General features: G+C 33.6%; 1 protein-coding gene across 4 annotated transcripts in view; it reads right to left on the bottom strand.

Moving 5' to 3' along the window:
* The window catches only part of LOC128175940 (kinesin-like protein KIF26B), an 89,955-nt gene extending 71,662 nt beyond the window's left edge, over nt 1–18,293 (bottom strand). Inside the window, exons 1-2 of one of the 4 annotated variants that reach the window (XM_052841858.1) lie at nt 17,956–18,293; nt 14,652–15,053 (exon numbers count right to left, since the gene is read on the bottom strand). In XM_052841858.1, the coding sequence (XP_052697818.1) occupies nt 14,652–15,017 (366 nt within the window). In that variant the 5' untranslated portion in view covers nt 15,018–15,053; nt 17,956–18,293. Of the gene's footprint in view, nt 1–14,651; nt 15,054–15,466; nt 15,544–17,591; nt 17,746–17,955 lie in introns of those variants that run through there. The other 3 variants (XM_052841857.1, XM_052841859.1, XM_052841860.1) reach the window with 3 other exon arrangements.
* Nucleotides 18,294–19,233: the final 940 nt, after the last annotated feature.

Raw genomic sequence — 19,233 nt, 5'->3', positions numbered from 1 at the left:
CTCATTCAAGGTATTCCAGAATCCTCCTTCTCTCAAGAGAAATTCAAACAGGAACAACAGAAATTGTAATTTTACAAGCATGTGTCACAAAATGTTAATATACATAATTATTAAGTTAAATCATACAGTTAAAAAAAAGTGGAATCATTTAAGTTTTATGAGATTTCATAAAACTTCATCAAATATACTGGAAAATTAATAGGTTCAGCTAAAGACATAAAAATTTAACAAAAGTGATATTTCATTCAATTTTTATTTTAATCATATCTTCATGAACAAACAATGCATAAATATCATTATTGTGGGTACCATATCAAAAATTTCGGTGATAGGGACCTGTCCATGAAATCCACAATATCTGAATTGGCCCCCAATGAATCTATACAATATGGCATGAATCTTAAAACAGCTGGTCCACCCAAAGTTGTAGAAGAACAGAAATGAAGCACCTGAGCCAGACATACAGCCTCTGACACGAGACAGAGACAAGAAAACAACCCAAACACCACCTAACGCCACGAACACCACCGTGACTTATCGGCTCAGGTCTGAAGCGCCTGATGAAACAGCTGTGGGGGGATGTCAATGAACCTCCTCAGCATTAGAAGGAACAATTGAAAGGAAACATTAACACCAATACCTACAAGAGGAGTATATAAACAGTTGGAGAAACAGTTCTCATCTAAATCAACAATCCCCTGAGAATCTACAGATTGCTGATGTCTCCACATGCTCTCCATGTACTCATCCTTCATTTAAAAAAAAAATCCAAGTTTACATTAAGTGGATTTGTTCAGGTCCCCAAAAAAACCATATCACCACATGGTACACTTTTGCAACAGAAATGAGCAAAACTTCAGAACTAATGACCTCATCGCATAGCAAAAAACATTTTAAAAGTAATCTTACCTCACAAGACATCCTGTCATGTTAAAAAACGTCAAACTGTATAGGCAAAAATTTTCAGATCAGCAAAAAGCAAAATCTTGTTATCTCCCAGAAAAAGCTTAAATTTTTGTCAGAGAGGTGACAAGTTCATCATATCTTCTGCTTAAGAAGAGGTGGAGGTACACAGGAAGGTGTCTTAAATCAGTGCGTGCAGTCACTCTTACAGGAGTGTGCACCTGGACATGATGTCCGATTTATCACCTTGTAGCAGGCAGGGAACATGATGATGGGTCATTAATACAGTAAATCAACCAAACATGTGCTTCCAAACCACATTAAAAGTCAGGCCAGAAGATATCAGAATCCTCTCTACCAGAATAAGTACTGGGTGCAAGGAACCCTGTGTTATTGTTACCAAGATAAAAGTTTATACATGTACTTTGACACAATATCCCTGTGTATTGAAAACTATTATGTGACAACTAGCTATCTACAACTGCTTCAGATGCAGATTATAAGAAAAGTTTTTGGGCTTTTATTTATATGGCATAGTTTTGATAGACATTAGATTTATAGGATGTGTATTTTTATGACTATCTGAAATGCGATAAAGCTCTGCAAGGCATCAGAACCATCTGTATCTTAATACTGTTTGCCTCTGAAGGAGATAGGACTCAATTAGCCCTGAAACCACCTTGCCACTGTTTTTTATGCCCTATCAGTCCATATCAAGGATACAATCATTATGATAATGTTTATTCTTGACAGGACATTTCATCTTTAAACAAGTTCCCAAAACAGCAAAATTTCAAATAATTTGGGTCTTTCTGAAAAGAGAGGAATACAATTAATTGTCCCAATGGACCATCTGATATAAGGTATCTACATGTACTAACACAGAGGTCTGAAAAAACAGGATCAATTCAACATCAATAAATTATATGTCAACCAAAATCTTCAAGGATCCAAGATAAAGACTCTTCATCTTTTGTTTAAGAAGTATAAGGAGCAAACAACATCTTCAACCAGAACCAATGTATCATATATATATAAGTTATTCGAAAGATTCATCCCACTCAACACTCAAAGATAAAATGAAAATCAGGTGAGTTAAAATTGCAGTACATTTACAGTCAAACTTTGTTATCTTGAACTAGATGGGACTGTTTAAAAACTTAGAGATATCAGAGCATTTGATATGCTTAAAATATTTAAAAAATAAATGGTTGGGACTAACAAATCACTTAAACATATCCTTTGTATTTGAGATATCAGTGTTCTAGATTTCGAAGTTCAACTGTATATCGAATTTCAAAAATATCTGCAAAGGATAAATAGCATATATAGCAGCATTACCGACAAACCTGCGGTTTTGCTAGACAGAACTGTGGCCACTTTCTATTCCAAACTCGATGTTTAAAAAAACTGCAACACCAATGTCAAAATATTTGCCCAAACACGGCGAACAGGAGCATCCCTCAAATGGCCATTTAATCTGGGGACTGGACTCGTGACTGGGAGGCTTTGTTGGGCTGCCATTATTGGCTTGTTCTCAGCATGACACCCCTCTCATTACTCCCGCCAGATTAGACACAACCATCCCAAACAATTGTCCATTCAGGCCTCATCTCCTGGCCATCCTAACATTTTTAACACTTCTTTTCTCGATGATTTCCATATCTATTCTTCCTCATCTTTGTGGCTAATTAATTCAATTATGTAACACTGCTACCGTTTGTGTCTTTAGAAGGATTAGGACACAAAATGCATAAAGATATGATTTTTAAACTGATAATGTAAACCTTTGTATTGTTCACATTCATCTGTCAATTTCCAAGACTTTGAGAACCACTTTTGAGACTACTGAAATAAAACTTACTGATAATTGGCTGTAATAGAAACAAATCCTGTCTATACTCATTGATATAAAACTGTTGTAAAAAAAAGAACTATCAATATTTCCTATATATAGCCTTAATTGCAAACAACACTAATCTATTTTGAAAGATTTGGAGAATTGAATATCAGACCAAAAAAAGAATTTGTTTCACTTTCTCTTAGACATTTTTCAGAATGTTTTGATACTTGGTAACAATGCAAGGGCTACTATTAAGTTGTCTGTCATTTACAAATGGACTGGTGGCTTTGCTCCCTCGTTGAGTAGTGATTTACATGGCGGAGACATCCGATTAGTGATTTTTCATGCATTTCGAGTGCATTTTCACAGAACTTTGCCCACACCTTCTTCTAATCCCAAGGAACATCTTGACATGGAGTTCTTTCTTTAAGCTGTCATTGGACCAATTTAACGCTATGCCTTGTTTTAGGCTAATTAAGAGACAATGGTCATGTGATTTGCCCTGTTTAAAGGGGAGAAAGCGAAAGTCATGTCAGGTTTCTTGAAACATTTCTCATGGTTGACAAATTCAGGAAATGTACGGGTAATCAAGGGGCCCCTTTTGTTTTTCTGCACATGGTTGACAGATTTGAACATCTGCCTCCATGCTGCTTTTTATATGCAACTCTTAATCTACCCATAGAATTGATATCAATCATAGACAATCATTACTTTCACTGTAGAACGGCATCTGGGCATTAGGTCAAATCTTTTATGAGCTAGAATATGGACTAAGAGCTGCCAGATATGAATTGCAAGGGCTTCAGAGGAAGGTTGAAAAGCATTTGAATATAGAACCTATCTATATAGTGTCTTACATCATTCTATACCGAGTAGATACAAATCAAAACGTTATAATGTTTCAAAGGCACCTTCATGTTTTAAAAATACTGCCTTATAAATACCCCCCTAGAGATAATAATCATATTTATAAAGAGAATTTAGAAATCCGTAACTAAATTCCACTTTTATGTTATTATTTCAAAGTCATATCATAACACTATTGAACATCCAAATTAGTGGCAAGTGCATGCATGTACATTTTTTGAATCATGAAAACTTCCCTATAAATATTAATAATGAATGCATGTTATTGGAACTATGTTTCATTAAATTGAATTTAAACAGAACCAATGTCCATTATTCTCTAAACCTTTCCACTAAATTCTCTAAAGAGTGAGAATTGGCTGTTGTTTTTTCTTTGGCTCATATTACTGATAAGGCCAGCATTTTTTAATTTTTAGATTTACGAAATATTTTTCAAATTATTTGGGTAGGAGGAGGGAAAAAAAATAAAAATAAAATTGAAAAATTTGTCCGTCGAGAAAAAAAATAAAAATAAAACAATTTTTCAACAATATTTTTTTTATTTTTAAAATAAGAACACATGTCCAGGAGCCGCCATTTTTTAAATATATAAGTAATTTTGGTTGTTGATGATGTTCTTATCATAACATATTTTATCCATGGGCACTAAAAATTTGAGTTAATATATTGTATATGCATGTATAAAAACGAAGTTTTTTTTTTTTATATAATTACATGTATATATATACAAGTACATACTGTACCTATACATTAAGACCAAAAAAATTAAGGGAGTTTTCACTTCTTCCTTGCAGAAAAATAGGAAGAAGTTTGAGAAATCATTCATCTGATTAAGTTAACAATGCTATTCACAAATTCAAAATATAAAATATTGTTACTGAAAATAAATTGGATTAGAAGCATGTCCATAAATGTCAGTAAAAAATCAAACAAGTTTTTTTTATTTAAAAAAGACGAACTAATTTTTAAAATTTTATTTATTTATGTAATTATACCTTTAATAAAGGAAATGTTTCGTTATTTTGTTAGCTTAATGACAAATAAAATCATTCTCTTTCCTTCAGTCATAAGGTTCCTGTGTTCAGTCTGTTTAGGGTTATTAGTCCAACCCTATGACCCACTTACAACCGTTATGTAGAGGATCTATTTCCAAACGGTTAAATTATGATTATTTTAGAATTTATTTTGCAAAAAATGTTTCTTTAAATAAGTAACTTATCATTTTCTTGCGCCAATGAGTTTTTTTTTTTTAATTTACGGAATTGTGATAGAAAAAGACTTCAACTTCTCTTTCTTGAGGAAATTCTGGCTAAGTTGCCGATCACAAAACTTAATAGGGTCGTAAATTGTAGGGTTGGACGAAAGCAAACAGGAGTAGGCCCAATGGTGTTTTTTTGTGACTTCTAGTGCCTGTGACTTGATCGGAAAGAACTTGGTCTTTTTAATCAATGCATGAAAAACAATAATTCAGACTACACGTACGTGATTGCATCAACATTATTTTTATTTTTACCAGAAAGAAAATTTCGGGTCGGAGGAAAAAATAAAATTAATAGCTAGTTCTGGTCCTTTTATTTTTATTTGAATTTTTAAAAAAATATGGTCGGCGGGTTTGTAAATCGAAATTTCAAAAAATGCTGGCCTAAAAGACAATTGCAACAATGGGTCAAATTTTACAGAAAAGAAAAACATAAAATAAACAAATCTTACACCATCAAACTAATACCAACTTCATGTATTTACAGTTTGTTTAGTAGTTTTTTCACAGCATAGTAAAATACCAGCTAGCTGACAAAATATTTACATATCAGTCACTTCAATGAAAAAATATTGTTTCACCAAAATTCCCATCACATTCATGTCAGGCAAATGAAAGAAGATTCCTATCCTCCTTGTGACTTTCCCATTCATTCTTGACATTTACAATGTTTCTTCATTCGTAAAAGGTGAGATATTCTGACTCTTAATTTGTAGCAAGTACTTTATTTGTTGCTGAATTTTTCATAAAGTCTGCAAAGCTATCAAGCACACAACAGAATGCCATTGGCATTGCCCAAAATTAAAGAGTTTAAGATTCATATGATGATATTTATATAGACTCATAAGCCTGGTTTCCAGTTAAAAAACTATATTGGCATAGTTTACAATCAGTTCAATTAAGAGATCAATTTAACCTTTCTAACCAAGAATTAAAGCATGCAATGGAGAACTTGAAAATGGTCTACATATGAATGTACTTAATATGCACACCTTTGAGTAATACTGTACTAGTTTAAGCAATGTTAATTTCTCAAAGTCCCCCAAAAAAGTATCCCACTTTTATATAAAGAGGGTCCTTAATAATAACTTTAAAAAACAAAAATGATTATCAAGAAGATTTTCTGTGAAATTGGTGACAGCAGCACTAAATAATAAAACATTCAGAGCTGGGGAGGGGGTGCATGGGTGCATGGGTTAAACAACTTATAGATGTTGCAACATATAAATTGAAAAATTCCTGCTCACTTTACAAAAGAGGTGAAAACACTGACTGCAGTATAATTACCGATCAGTCTGATGTGTAGAGTTTTAAACTCATTGACTGGCACCGGTAAACTGCCGTGAATGCATAGCAATGACAGTATTAAATGCTCGGAATAACAGAGAGGCTCCGATACCATCAGATGGTTGCAGGGATAAGATGATGAGGTCTAAACCCGGAGTCAATCAGACAAGATCATCAACACTGATAGACAGGTACTTGTCATTGATCAAGGCAATCAGTAACAACATGTAGCATTTACACCAGTGGAACCTTTACATGTTTGTCTTCCACTGCAAGACAGAAAACAGGGTGTTCTAGTGCAAAAACTGCAGGGCGATTGAACTCAATGTCCTAGTTTTTACTTTCCTTTCATACAAGTCAAAACTATCTTTATTATTTCTGTGCTTTTTTTGGTTCAATAGAATGATCCTTTTGATGACATAATTTAAAAAAATTAGCAGCTTTTCTACAGTGGAGATGAATGAAGTCTATTTTATTTTGTAAATCACAATATTTCTAAAATTTCCCCATATTCAACACCATAACGAAATGCCTATGAAAATTGATATGACCAAAAGATGGAAAACTCGATCAAATCCTTTCTCCGTCAAATATCCTGTCGCAAAACATAATTCTATTAACACACAAAACAGTTTAATTAACTCTACTTGGTATATATATGTATCTGCAAGCAATCCAGTATATATAAATAAGACCCATCCAGTATTAAAACTGTTGGAAATTTCAACTTGCAACATTTAATTGAGATAACATTTCTTATAAAAAAAAAAATCTTAATGTGTGTCCTTACAATATAGCAATTAAATGAATACATTTTGTGCTGTCAAAATGTTGATGTTGACAGTTTTAAATAATGTTACACGAGATATGTTCCTTGACACCAATGGTCACAGTTAGTGCCATTTCTACAGTACCAAAATAACACTACTCCGGCAATTAGCATTATCCCAATTAGCTCAGAATAACAATGTCCATTAATAACTTAAAAACAACGTAGGTTACGTAAATTAACACAGACAATATAAATCAAGTTTCATGAGCATTTGATGAAGATTTGTAAACAATGTACGATTTATTGCTTCGTACTCTAAGCATGCTCTCCTCAATCCTCTACTTATGCAATTTGGAAAACATATAAACAATGAAAAGGAGAACGCATTTTCACATTACATTTTGTACAAAAAAAAACATTTAAAATATGAAGTATGATTTATGAAATTGAATTCTTAGGTCATTATAATGTCATACTTAATAGTGGTGTCGGTGGTGCATTTAAATTGTAGATTGTCTGATATACTGACTTCTGAAAGCATAAACAAAAACAAGTTCCTAAATGTCAGCCCCAATCCATTCTTCTATATACAAAAGACCCAAAATACAATGTCGTACATATTTAATATGATAATATCTTATCATTCGAAAATTCTAAAACAGGTTATCATAGTTACACGCAGCTTCCCATATATGGATAATAAGTGAAGTAAGAATCTTTATTTGCTAATTTTAAATACCTGAACTGCTATATCAGTTGCCAGTTGTTTCAATCAAATTATAAATATTTTCATTATAGGGATAGGTGCATGATAACATCCTTTGATATATGTACTTCTACAAATGTTTGTTTTTTTAAAACAGCTAGGGCAAACATAGAGCTGTTCAATCACAAACACTTGAAACTGATGCTCAAGATGTATATTTTTCTTACAATCAAGGTCTCTTATTTTTACATACTTCAAGAATAACAGGATGTACTTGCTTTTTGAGATAAGTACTATGGGAAGTATTCAACTTCCAACTTGTTGACAAGCATTATAAAGCTGATGGTTTGTATCCTCAATAAACACCCCCCTCCCCACCCTGATCATTATCCGAGATATCTCTCAATGACTCGATATACAGGTATTTAGAGACGTACCTGCCGATTTCATGCTCTAGTTCAAGTACATTTAATTCCATGCATTCGATATTTATTCAATTAACACTCCACCCTTATTTTATAATTGAGGAAATATCTTGAATGTTTTTCCTATTATTCCTAACGTCCAAGACGGATTATTGAGATGGTGATTAAAGTATATCGATAATGTCTTTCCTATGCTGATGATTGACCTTCAAATAAAGGGTTTTAACAAATGTTCGAATTGTAGATTGTGAAACATTAAACCCCTCACAAGAATTGTGGAGGAAATAAAATCACATTTTCTGTACAACACTTATTTCACAAGTCTGGTAGAATAATTTAAGACTTTTGTAAACTTGAACCGCATAATTATCAGATAGACTGAATCTTAGGTAACTTGAAAGTTATCATGAACCAAAAAAATCTATAATCAAATTTTTTTTCAATTTTTAAATTCAAACCAAACTTAACCTTTATATCTTTACTTTTCACAATTCGATGTGTTTCATTTCATTCCGTGAAATTCAAGATCTTTTTCGGTTGATATGTTTACGCAACACATAATGGGTAAAGAGTCTAGTACAAAGAGGTGGCAGCGGTATATATAAAGTCGAAAACTTTTTGAATCTATTTACCATATTGGTACAACGAAAAGTAATGAAGTTAGATTTATACAAGCTATATTTGTAATTAGGAAAATAAAATTATTAATTATCTTGCTCCAATATAACAATTTCATATGAAAGAAAATGCACATTTATTTAGATTCTTCATTACTACATGCATAAACTAATTAACAATTAACTAATTACAATGCTGACACTGATGAGGGTATAAAGTTTCTAAAGTTTCTTTTTATTATTCTTTTTAATAAATGGGACTTGATCCAAATTAGGATCAAAACACGTTGTGTCACGATATACCATTGCACCAATAAACAAGACGTTACAGTATTTAAACATATCGTGACTTCAGAAATCATTTCGCATTTCGTCCGCACAACGAATTAAATGACAAAACTTCATGTGTCAAAACTGACCTACCGTCCCGACAAAACAGTGATATATTAAAAACAAACATATCAAAGCACCTGTATTGTCATGTAAACAAAATGAACGTCACTTCGTTTGGGCATACAGGTCTTTGTCGGGTTCTTAACTGTCAATATATCTATCTGTAAGGAGCTCCTGATGATCCTGTTCCTTGTGACATATATATCAAATATATCTATCTGTGAAATAAAGTGGTCTACTGGTATACAGGGCATTCAAGTACATTGGCCTAATTGTATTGATAAAAGTTAATATCACATTCAAAGGGGGACAACTTGGGTACAGATTGTAGGCTTTCTGGAATGAATGGATATCTTCAATACCATAGTAGAAATGGGAAGTTTGAGATTGAGTAAATTTTTAAGAGAAATTTGTTCATGTATAAAATCTAGTACATGTATCAGTAAATATAAAATGTGATCTTATTTAATCGTTAACTAATGATCTTATCAATGCCCTTACTAGTACCGCACAAAAAATTACTACCTGAAGGTTTCAAAGCAAGAAATATTTGCTCTCTCAAATCTCCATATATCGATACAATCACAGCTCCCAAAGAATGCAACAAATTGATAAACCTACACCCTAATAATCAGGGGTCCATTTTTTCAACCTGTCAATGGCTTATAAACCCAAACAATCAACTCTGCTGAGACTACATAACTGCAAAGGTAATTAAAGAGATAATTGTAATCAGAAAAAAATATTTTTGGGGGGGGCATGCATTTATAAACTAAAGGTATAGACAAAAAGTCTTTCTTTCCAACTGCAGAGAGAAGAATTCGGTGCATATGTTATCATGCTAATCTCCCGCATATACAGTTACATTAACAATATCATAATGCGCTATTTTGACCGTCTTTCCGATAAACAAACAGCAGGTCGTACGTACAATAAAAAAAAACATTCCAAAGTTTGTCCAAAGAAAGATACATATCTGTTCACCTCAGGTGCATTTACCTTAATGCCCTGTGGTGTCAATAGCTTGTTTTCAAAAAATGATTTATGGTACAATATACATCACGGATGGCAATGTTTTTCATATTCTAGTATTTCAATATCAAGGTTTACATATCTGGATGGGGCCGTCCTAATATTATGACAGGTTTCACAGATGGGACTTTTCGTAAACAACTAGATCAAATAAATTGTATAATATCTATATTTATAACTTTTATGATACTTTAGCTTATTTCAGTGCCTTTAACACATAGGGATGCTTGAACCAGAATGAATTATAGCCCAAGAGAGGCAAGGTTGTCAACAATGTCTGCATCAGATACGGGAAAAAATTATATATATTTATATTTATCTACCTTTATCTACCTTAATATTACTCATAAATATAGATAGCATATCTTTATACAATACTTATTGACTTTAAAATAAAGAAAAGGGAAGATCAAAAGTGTAGAAGTTCTTGATTCATCCATATTCCACCAATAACTCAACACCATACAGACATCTGCTGCCAGAGCTGGATTTTCCCTCCTCTCTTTCAAAGGAAATGAAAATTTATGAGTGTTTTCTGAAATGTTCATTAACACAATTGTGTTCCATTCAATAGTTTAAAGTACACCATTATATTATCGTTTTTCAGACCAGTCTGACTTCTTCATTTGGACTGGGAGGGGGATTCTGAGGAAATCGTCAAGAGTCCGGGTTGATGCGTCACGTCTGCGGAATCAATATAATCGAAACAGAGGGACATGACCTCCTAAATTTCATGTTTTTTATTATATCTTTATTTCTCCAGGATTTCAGCCTAGTCCGAGATTATTAGGACAGTGTGCATTACAAGCCCCAGTCCAAAAAGCTATGGCAATTGAGAAGACAAAATTGATAAAATTATTTTCATCATTTAATTGTCATCTGGCACCACTATCAGATTCATTTTAAATTCAATATATTCACTAACAATATGACCATAATTGAATTAAGACAATTTAATATATTGAGGTATTTTTTTTCTACCCCTAATGGTAGTTATGTTGGTAAATGAACAAAAAATCACAGTTTTACATGGGGTGACAAATCTTTTCTGGATATATAAGATCACAACCAGTCATAAAGTGTGTATATAGAATTGCATGTCATTTAAGTTGATAAAAATGTCAGCCATTTCAAACAAGAGACAAAAAATGAAAAACACAAAAAAAATAGTGTGACACGCTCACCATGCTTATCTTCACACCATCCATCTTGGCTGTATTACGCAATCATGGCACATCGAGCTAAATGCTCATGTACCCTCTGACAGTTCAAGAGACGTGGCCACCCAAGTCACACCAACAATACACATAACCTTAATGAAATACAGTCTCTGAAAGCTAGTGCACCCTGGATGGCCTTCAATTCCTTTGGGGGATCAGGGTTCTTCAGTCATCAGTTTTTATGACCCCTAGATTTCTTAGGTTCATTAACTTGCAAGGGCAGTAAAATCAACTGCATGTGATTAGCCTATAAAAACGGGGACTCCTTTTAAGCCTATGCAATGAAGCAGACATCAAAACTAGCAAGCATGAAGGAAAAAACAGTACAGGGATTAGGATAAAAGTGCAAAGACCTTTTCACATGTTCACAACCGGGACATAGAATTTCCATCTGATTCTGAATCCCATTATTCCAGCCATAATGGTCCTGAATATATCAACAACACCCCTCAAATGTAAGCATGCATACAGAACCTACAAACTGGTACATATATTATGTTCATATTCAGTAAATTCCTTTAATTAATGTATCATAATGGGATAAACAATGTCTTCTTTATTCCGTTGACTGTGAAATTTCAAACATCTGCAGGTGAAGCCTTGGAAATTGGTCAGAAAGTGGCAATTATTCTGCTTCATAAAGACTGGCTGATCTCTATAATCATATTTGTCAAACTCCCTCCTTACGCATGGGGCCAGATGCTGAGAACAATGAGGAGAGCAGGATGATACCAAAAAAGATAATATATTCATTTCTCTAGATAATGACTATTAAATAGACAAAAAATTATATAGGGTTACTGTTTACCAGGCAAGAAAGGAAACTGTTGAAATACTTATAAAATTAAAATACATGTTTTTTTTTTCTTTTCAAAAACATAACATTCATGACCCAGTCTGTAACAACATTGGAATATTTGTACACATCTTAATAAGTACACTTCAAATTTCAAGTTACTTTCTCCATATGTTCATTGTTTAAAATCATATATTCACAAAAAGAAGCATGAAATGTGGGGGTTTTTTAACTGCTACAACGCTAAAAAAGTTTACTGCTGTTTCTCTACAGCATCTTAAAGTTTCTACAACCAAACAGCCTTAATGAAACATATATGTGAATATAGCACAATAGTAGATTGAAAGTCAATGGGGTTTTTTTAATCAAAGTTTTTGATCTTTAGCTGTAATGTAAAATATTTTTTTGTAATAATAAAAGATTACCCAGCAAATGTTCTGGACTTTAAAACATTTTTACATAATTTTGTAACTTTTCATAAGTTTTTTGAACATTTTCTTAGATTCTACGTAACAAAGGAAAAGATATCTTACCGATGAAACACATTATGACTTCACAAATGATCTCAGCTAAATTAAGCTTTTCACACCAGGATGTCCTCAATTCAAATGAATAATGCTAGTAATTTCATCTTTGGTGTAACACAAATCCCTTTATTGAGAAAACTGGATTATCTTTCACATAAGGATTACCATCCAATATTTCGGCTTAGATTCAAGAAAATACTTCCCTATTATACCGTCAAAAAATCAACTTAATTCCAAACAAATTGCACAGTAGGAAAAGTTCAGCACAATGGCTGGTGAAATATGCTTATAAGACCTCCCTCTGCCAGCAATAAATGACTTTCATCCTCAAAACGATACCTCTTGCAACAATGAAAAAAAATCCTTGGGTTTTTTTTTGTCTGACAGCTAGTTCCATTGTGAAAATCAATAAGATTTTTTTTTACACCAAAAATTATCACTTTTTCCAGATAATCATGCAGTGATTTGCTTGTGATTTTAATTTGCTTCACACTTTCAAAGCGAGCCAAATGCAAAGAATTAAGATGATGTCAAAGTTATTGTAATTTATGCAAATATTGGCCATTTAGCCCCCATGTTAGTTGACTTTCAATGAACAAGATTAATGGTTGGACAAAGAATTTGTCAGCGATACAATCTTTTTTCAATGGTTTTATTTGCCTGCGCCTATTTATTCCGTGGGTTTTCAATTTTAATTTTACCTCTGGCAATAACACCTCCATCCTGCGATACTCATTTTTTTCCTCAATTATGAATTCTTTTGTTTCATTCAATTAAAATTTCTGCAGTTCTTTTGAAATAAGATCTAGGTTTACATTTCTACATGAGAAAGAAGGTACCAGTCTAGAACTACTTTTTATTAAAAAAACCTTCCTTTCTCGATAAAAAAAAAATTTCTGGACGTGAAATTGCCATTCTTTTAGTGCAAGTGATTACCAGTGGCGGAAAGGTATGACTTGCACAAGATAAGTTAATAATTTATCTATCTGAACTTGGCTCCAACCACAAATAAACGGTTTAAATTTTTTTTTTACTCAGTCATCCCTGGACCAGATCTGATAACCCATTATTCTAGAGAAATCTAACTCACTAGTATTGTTCTGCACTCTTACTGGTAAAAGAGATGCTTACCACAGCTAAAGAATAGAACTTCTAGAATTCATTTTGACATTTTCCTTGCCGTAGTTTAAAAAAAATTTGCTGAAACTGTAGTCTGAATGAAGTAAAAGGAAGGGGGGGGGTGGGATTGGGAAAAAATTGAACCAAGATTTTATCTCCTGATTTCTGATTTGCAAAAAACTCTCAAATTGTCTGAAACATAGGTTTCTGAAGATAAAGACAATGTTTGGATGGTCTTAGGAATGCATCTGAACTCAATCAGCTTACTGTTCCATTTCTACCCCACTGTGACAACAAGTAAAAATGGGGGGACCCCAAGATTGCTTCAGAATTATGTTATCAATGTCTGTTAAATATATATGTTTATTTTACAAAACCACCTGCATTATTGCATAATTTTAACAACATAGGATGAAACTTGAATGTTCAAACACAAGATGTATTATCATGTTTAAAAGGCTAATCAAAGTTTTATCCTCAAATTGTAGTTATAAATAAAGCAACAATGCAATCTTTTAGGATGTTTACTTTCAAACTGCATACATGCACATGAAATCTAACTCCCAACCCCCAACCCTCAAACTTCTATCAGTTGTATCATTTGTCTTAATTAAGAGGGCTGGATTGTATGGGCCATTTTTAGACAATATTGATCTCCATAAAATGAAGAGCTGTGTATAAAGAATTTTTAAGATATTAGAATTTTTAAGCAAAAGTATTTGACTTTTTTCTTTTCTAATAATATTTAGTGGCCAAAATAATCATATGTGCCAAGATGGTCAGAATTATAAATTTAAGGTAGATGTGATGTGTTATTTATTGACCACCCAACCACCTTAAGATTTAACATTAAAAATCTAATATCATATGACAAATTATTGCTTACTTGGTTTTCATCACTGGCATCGAAAGATCCTGGAGGTTGCCTTTTAGCTAATTTATCACAGGATCTGGACTGCCTCAAGACAGGACTTTCCGACCCTCTTCCTTTCCGGGAGTTTGTTCTACCCAGTCCATCAACAGACTGTAACAGACGTTTCTCTGTGTTCCCCAACCGTGTCCCCGATGGAGAGGTGGCTCCTTTACCTTCAACGGAGCCGCTATCCCATGACTGGTCCCTGTGGTCCGTTAGCTGACCATTAAACTGGTCCTTCCTGGACATTCTTGGGGGTATCGGTTGGGAGGCACTTCTCCGAATCCGACGCGGGACTGGGATACCAGAGGGATGTGGAGATTTAGCTTTTCCGTCCATTCTCCCATTCCTGTAAACTGGTTACTGCTGTGAAACCTACAATACATTGACTGATTTATCTCCTTGCCAATGAATTCAAGCTTGAATTAAACACACAACATTCTTAATTGCAAAATTTTTTTAATCACAACTGCTTGGGATGAGCATTAAAAAACATTCTAAATTCCTAATAAATGAAATGATCACTTAGATCTGCCTAAACTGCCAAAATAATTCATATGGTCTTCTATTTTTTAACACTTTGTAATGCCATACATAAATTAAATATCTTTTACTCTTTGGTTTAAAATTTCATCAAGATAAATAATTTTTCCCAACTGGACGGATAAACTGATAAAAGGCCTGTCTGCTTCTCAGATTCAGAAGACAAAATAGTCAACAGTACAGGGTCTCTGATTCAGAAACCTATGCAAACATCATTAGTATTCTTGAACATCATGCGTATCTACATATTCAAATGGATACTTCATTTTTGGGAAACTATTCAGTTGTTCAAACATGTTAGATGAAGATATCATTCTTTTCTCGTCTCCACTCCATTTCCCGACATATCAAATATTAAATGATGGAAGAGGCATCGATCAATCATTAAATTTCCGGAAATCAAGTTTGCATTTTTTTTTTTTTTAATTATGAAAGGTTATCTAGAAACTGCTTTTTTGGGGGGATTTTTACTGCAAAATATATTAGGCCTAAAAAAGAAAAGTTGAATACAAAAAGGGTGCATGCACTTCTTGTAGCAGATCGCGCGACTCGTGCAGAAAAATCTGCATCTGTGACTGATTCCTCTCACTCTTTGCTTTTTGGATTACTCTTTATTTTTGTAACAAATGAAGCAATAAATTTGATAACTGATAATCTTTTACAGCCTTTCGTAAGCCTGCGATCATTCATCATTAGACACACCTCTTTAGATAGTAAGCATTGGAGAGCCCGGTCTGCCTCAAACATTCAACCATGCATGCAATTTACCTGATAATAAGTTCTATATTACTCTCTTAGCTCAATATACATTGTACGTTTTTATTTCACATATCGAAACAAATAAAATCGCCTGGTCAAAGGGATATAATTCCCAGAATAATAATTCGATTTGAAAAGGGGGAGGGGTCTTATAAACACTGATAAACTACCTCATTTACTAGTTTAAGTAAATTGTATGGTTCTTTCTGACATTTGACATTTATGTATCATTATGTTTCAAGCTTAATCACTTCAACAATTAACCATATGTACAAGAGTAAAGTAATACATTTTTAACAGTTAACATTGCGACCAGGGCCGCATAGGGTGTCATAATACATTAGTTTTCCAATAAAAAAAAAAAAAGAAATTCAAGTCATTGATTTATTTGTTTTACTGTTGTAGACTTTTGTTTCTTACTTTTTTATCACTTAAAAAGTTTTATTCTTAAATTGCACATCTTTGTTTTATCAGTTTCGTTGATAAATATTTTTAAACAGTTGATTTCTAGCGCAAACTTTGTTAAACTCAGGATTCATTCATTTGCAACGATGTGGAATTCGTGCCATTCCGGAAATTTTGCCCTGTACATCAAACGATACAGAACTAAATGCACAAAACTTAGGAATTAAATCACCTTATGATGGGAAGCAACTGAGCAGAAAATTGCCTCTTCAAAGTCTATCGGTACCTTAGTAGACGAAATAAATAGAAACGCATCATTCACCAGGATTTTGCAAAATGGTCACGCCACTGTTTACTTTTTGGTAGCGATGTGTTTCACATGGAAATTCACTTAGAATCGAGGAGAGGAGCTCTTGCGGTGCTATGCCGCCTTCTAGTGGCTCTTCCGGGAACTCACAACCCATATAAACAAAATGTTTCCTAATTAACTCCTCGGGACCAGACACTCCATCAAAATGGCGAAATCTGTTGCGATCACTCAAAAGAAAACATCTCTAGAGTTTTCGTTCAATATTGTAAAGTGTAAGGAGTTTTTGGTGTGGTTTTCTTTTTTAGTGAAAAAAATTATGAGCTTTCTTTTTCTTTTCATATCCAATTTTGATATTTATTTATTTTTCCACCATGCAGATTTCAAGATGTGAATGTTTCATTTCGATGAACAAGATATATTCTGACTGGTATTTCACATACGTTGAAATTATGCAACTCTGAAAAGTCTTGGTAATAAAAATAAACAGAATTCTTATCTTATAAACTTATAAAGGAACAACCGAAAACAGAGACACAAAAAAAAACTCTCAAAGACCGATACATACATTCCAAATATATAAAATCTAAATTTCATTTTTTTAAATTCGCTTTTGAAATTGACATAAATCCGGTTTTATACTGCAAGGAATTGATACAAATACATATATATTTAAATAATTGCGAAGAATTGCGAAGAATATTTGACTATTAATGCATTTATTGCTGTCCCATAAGTTGACATATTAAAAAATGTATTTTCTATAAACATCATAGAAAACCATAAAATTAATCAAAGTAAACATATACAAAATTTGATTTAGAGTTTTGACCGTATTTTTAAAATTAAGTATACCCCCCCCCCCCCCCCCCCAAAATCTTAAAAAAAATTATACTCACCCTCTTAAAACAATGTTTATAAATCCCTTTTCGAAATTATAATTTTTGCCATTTTTTTTCCTTTTTGGTTAAAAGTGAAACAGAAGGAAGAGGGGGTAGCGTGGCACAGAGAGAAGGAAGACTAGCCCAGCGACCTCGCGGCACCTCCGTATAGGTCCCTCTCAGTGACCCGAAGAAGTTTACCGTGCAAAAATAAACGTTACGTTTCAATGCAAAACCCTCGTATCTCGCCTTACGCCAGCTCAACAGGTAACAACGGGGGATGGGTGTGTAATGAGAGAGAAAGAGAGATAGGGAGAGAGAAAGAGAGAAGAATTTTATAACATAGATACCGGGCTTTCAGATAAGTATATAATGAATTTACCTGGCCTCTGGCAGCTTAATTTTGATTAGCAGTCTATACAGGGCGACCGTTGTCTCCCTGTTTTTGAGGGGGGAGAGAGACGAATGTCCGTGCGGCGATGCCTTTGTGTAGGATTTTCTTTATTTGACGATTACACTTAATATTAAAATTTGCTCCTTTTCAGCGATACACAATATCCAATTGTTCAAATATTCCCTCTTTTGTGAAGTTTGGTCGTTATCGAAAGCGCAGGGGGGCTTCTAGCGACACCCCATACGGATCGGTAGCTCAGGAGACTTCAAGCACCCACTTACGAGGGAAAAGAAATTAACATCCCCCGTACGGTCCAAGTCTGAAGAGTAAATTTTTCTTCCTAATAAAAATCTGAAGAAGATTTAAGTCACCCTTGAAATATCTTTGAAGAGAACGGCGATTAAATAACATATAAAATATTTATCCTCGTAAAACGAATTGTTGAACAAACACTCAGAGCGCGATTAGTTTGATGTTATTTCACCTTTTTTTTTATTTCCGTCATCAGAACTAATCTCGATGCAAAAGCTCTCTGCTATCAAATTTACTAGTTCTTCATTGGTTGTGGATCTGGAGAGCTTATAGAAAAATTCGATTTCCGGTAGACAATGCAGTGATATATAAAAGCCATTTAACACTCTAAAGATTCGACTTCTTAGCCCTGGTCTCGATCAAAATGTCATCTGCAACAGATCGTTTTCAACAAGAGTCTGGGTTTATCCAGAAATCCATTCTGAATAACATTGGGATGTCTGATAATACACTCCTAGCAAACAGCAGTTGAATTCAGACTTATGATGTCTTTTTCTCTTAGAACATAAAGAATATTTGAGCAAGGACCGTTTCGTTGCGCTTGGAAAACTCATCTAGCTGCGAGACAGAAAAAAAAAGAGCTGCAACCGAATGTATCCGGAACAAGTGCCCCCAGATTGTCCCCATATGTTTGTTGCAAAAGCAAAAGACGCCTCAGACTGTTGAAGACAGACAAGCGGCTGTCGGTTCAAATTAACTTTGAAAAAGAGGTGGTGGTATATAATTATTTAACTTCCGCCTCGGTGATATAATAACAAGATGCTGGCTAGTCATGTGATGCAATGGTTCCAAATGACTGGACAATACGGTGTATTGTTACCGGCAATCTTTTCAAGCGACAGAAATTTACAACATTACGTACGCTTTGGCCATATTCTCCTTCATGAATGGCATCTTTGTGGCCTTTGTGCCAAATTTATCATAATTATATTATAACAGTGTGTAAGCCAAAAC

This window comes from Crassostrea angulata, chromosome 3 (genome assembly GCF_025612915.1).
Source record: "Crassostrea angulata isolate pt1a10 chromosome 3, ASM2561291v2, whole genome shotgun sequence".
Lineage (NCBI taxonomy): Eukaryota > Metazoa > Mollusca > Bivalvia > Ostreida > Ostreidae > Magallana > Magallana angulata.
Note: the sequence above shows the minus strand (reverse complement) of the source record. Positions and strands in the feature narration are given on the sequence as shown.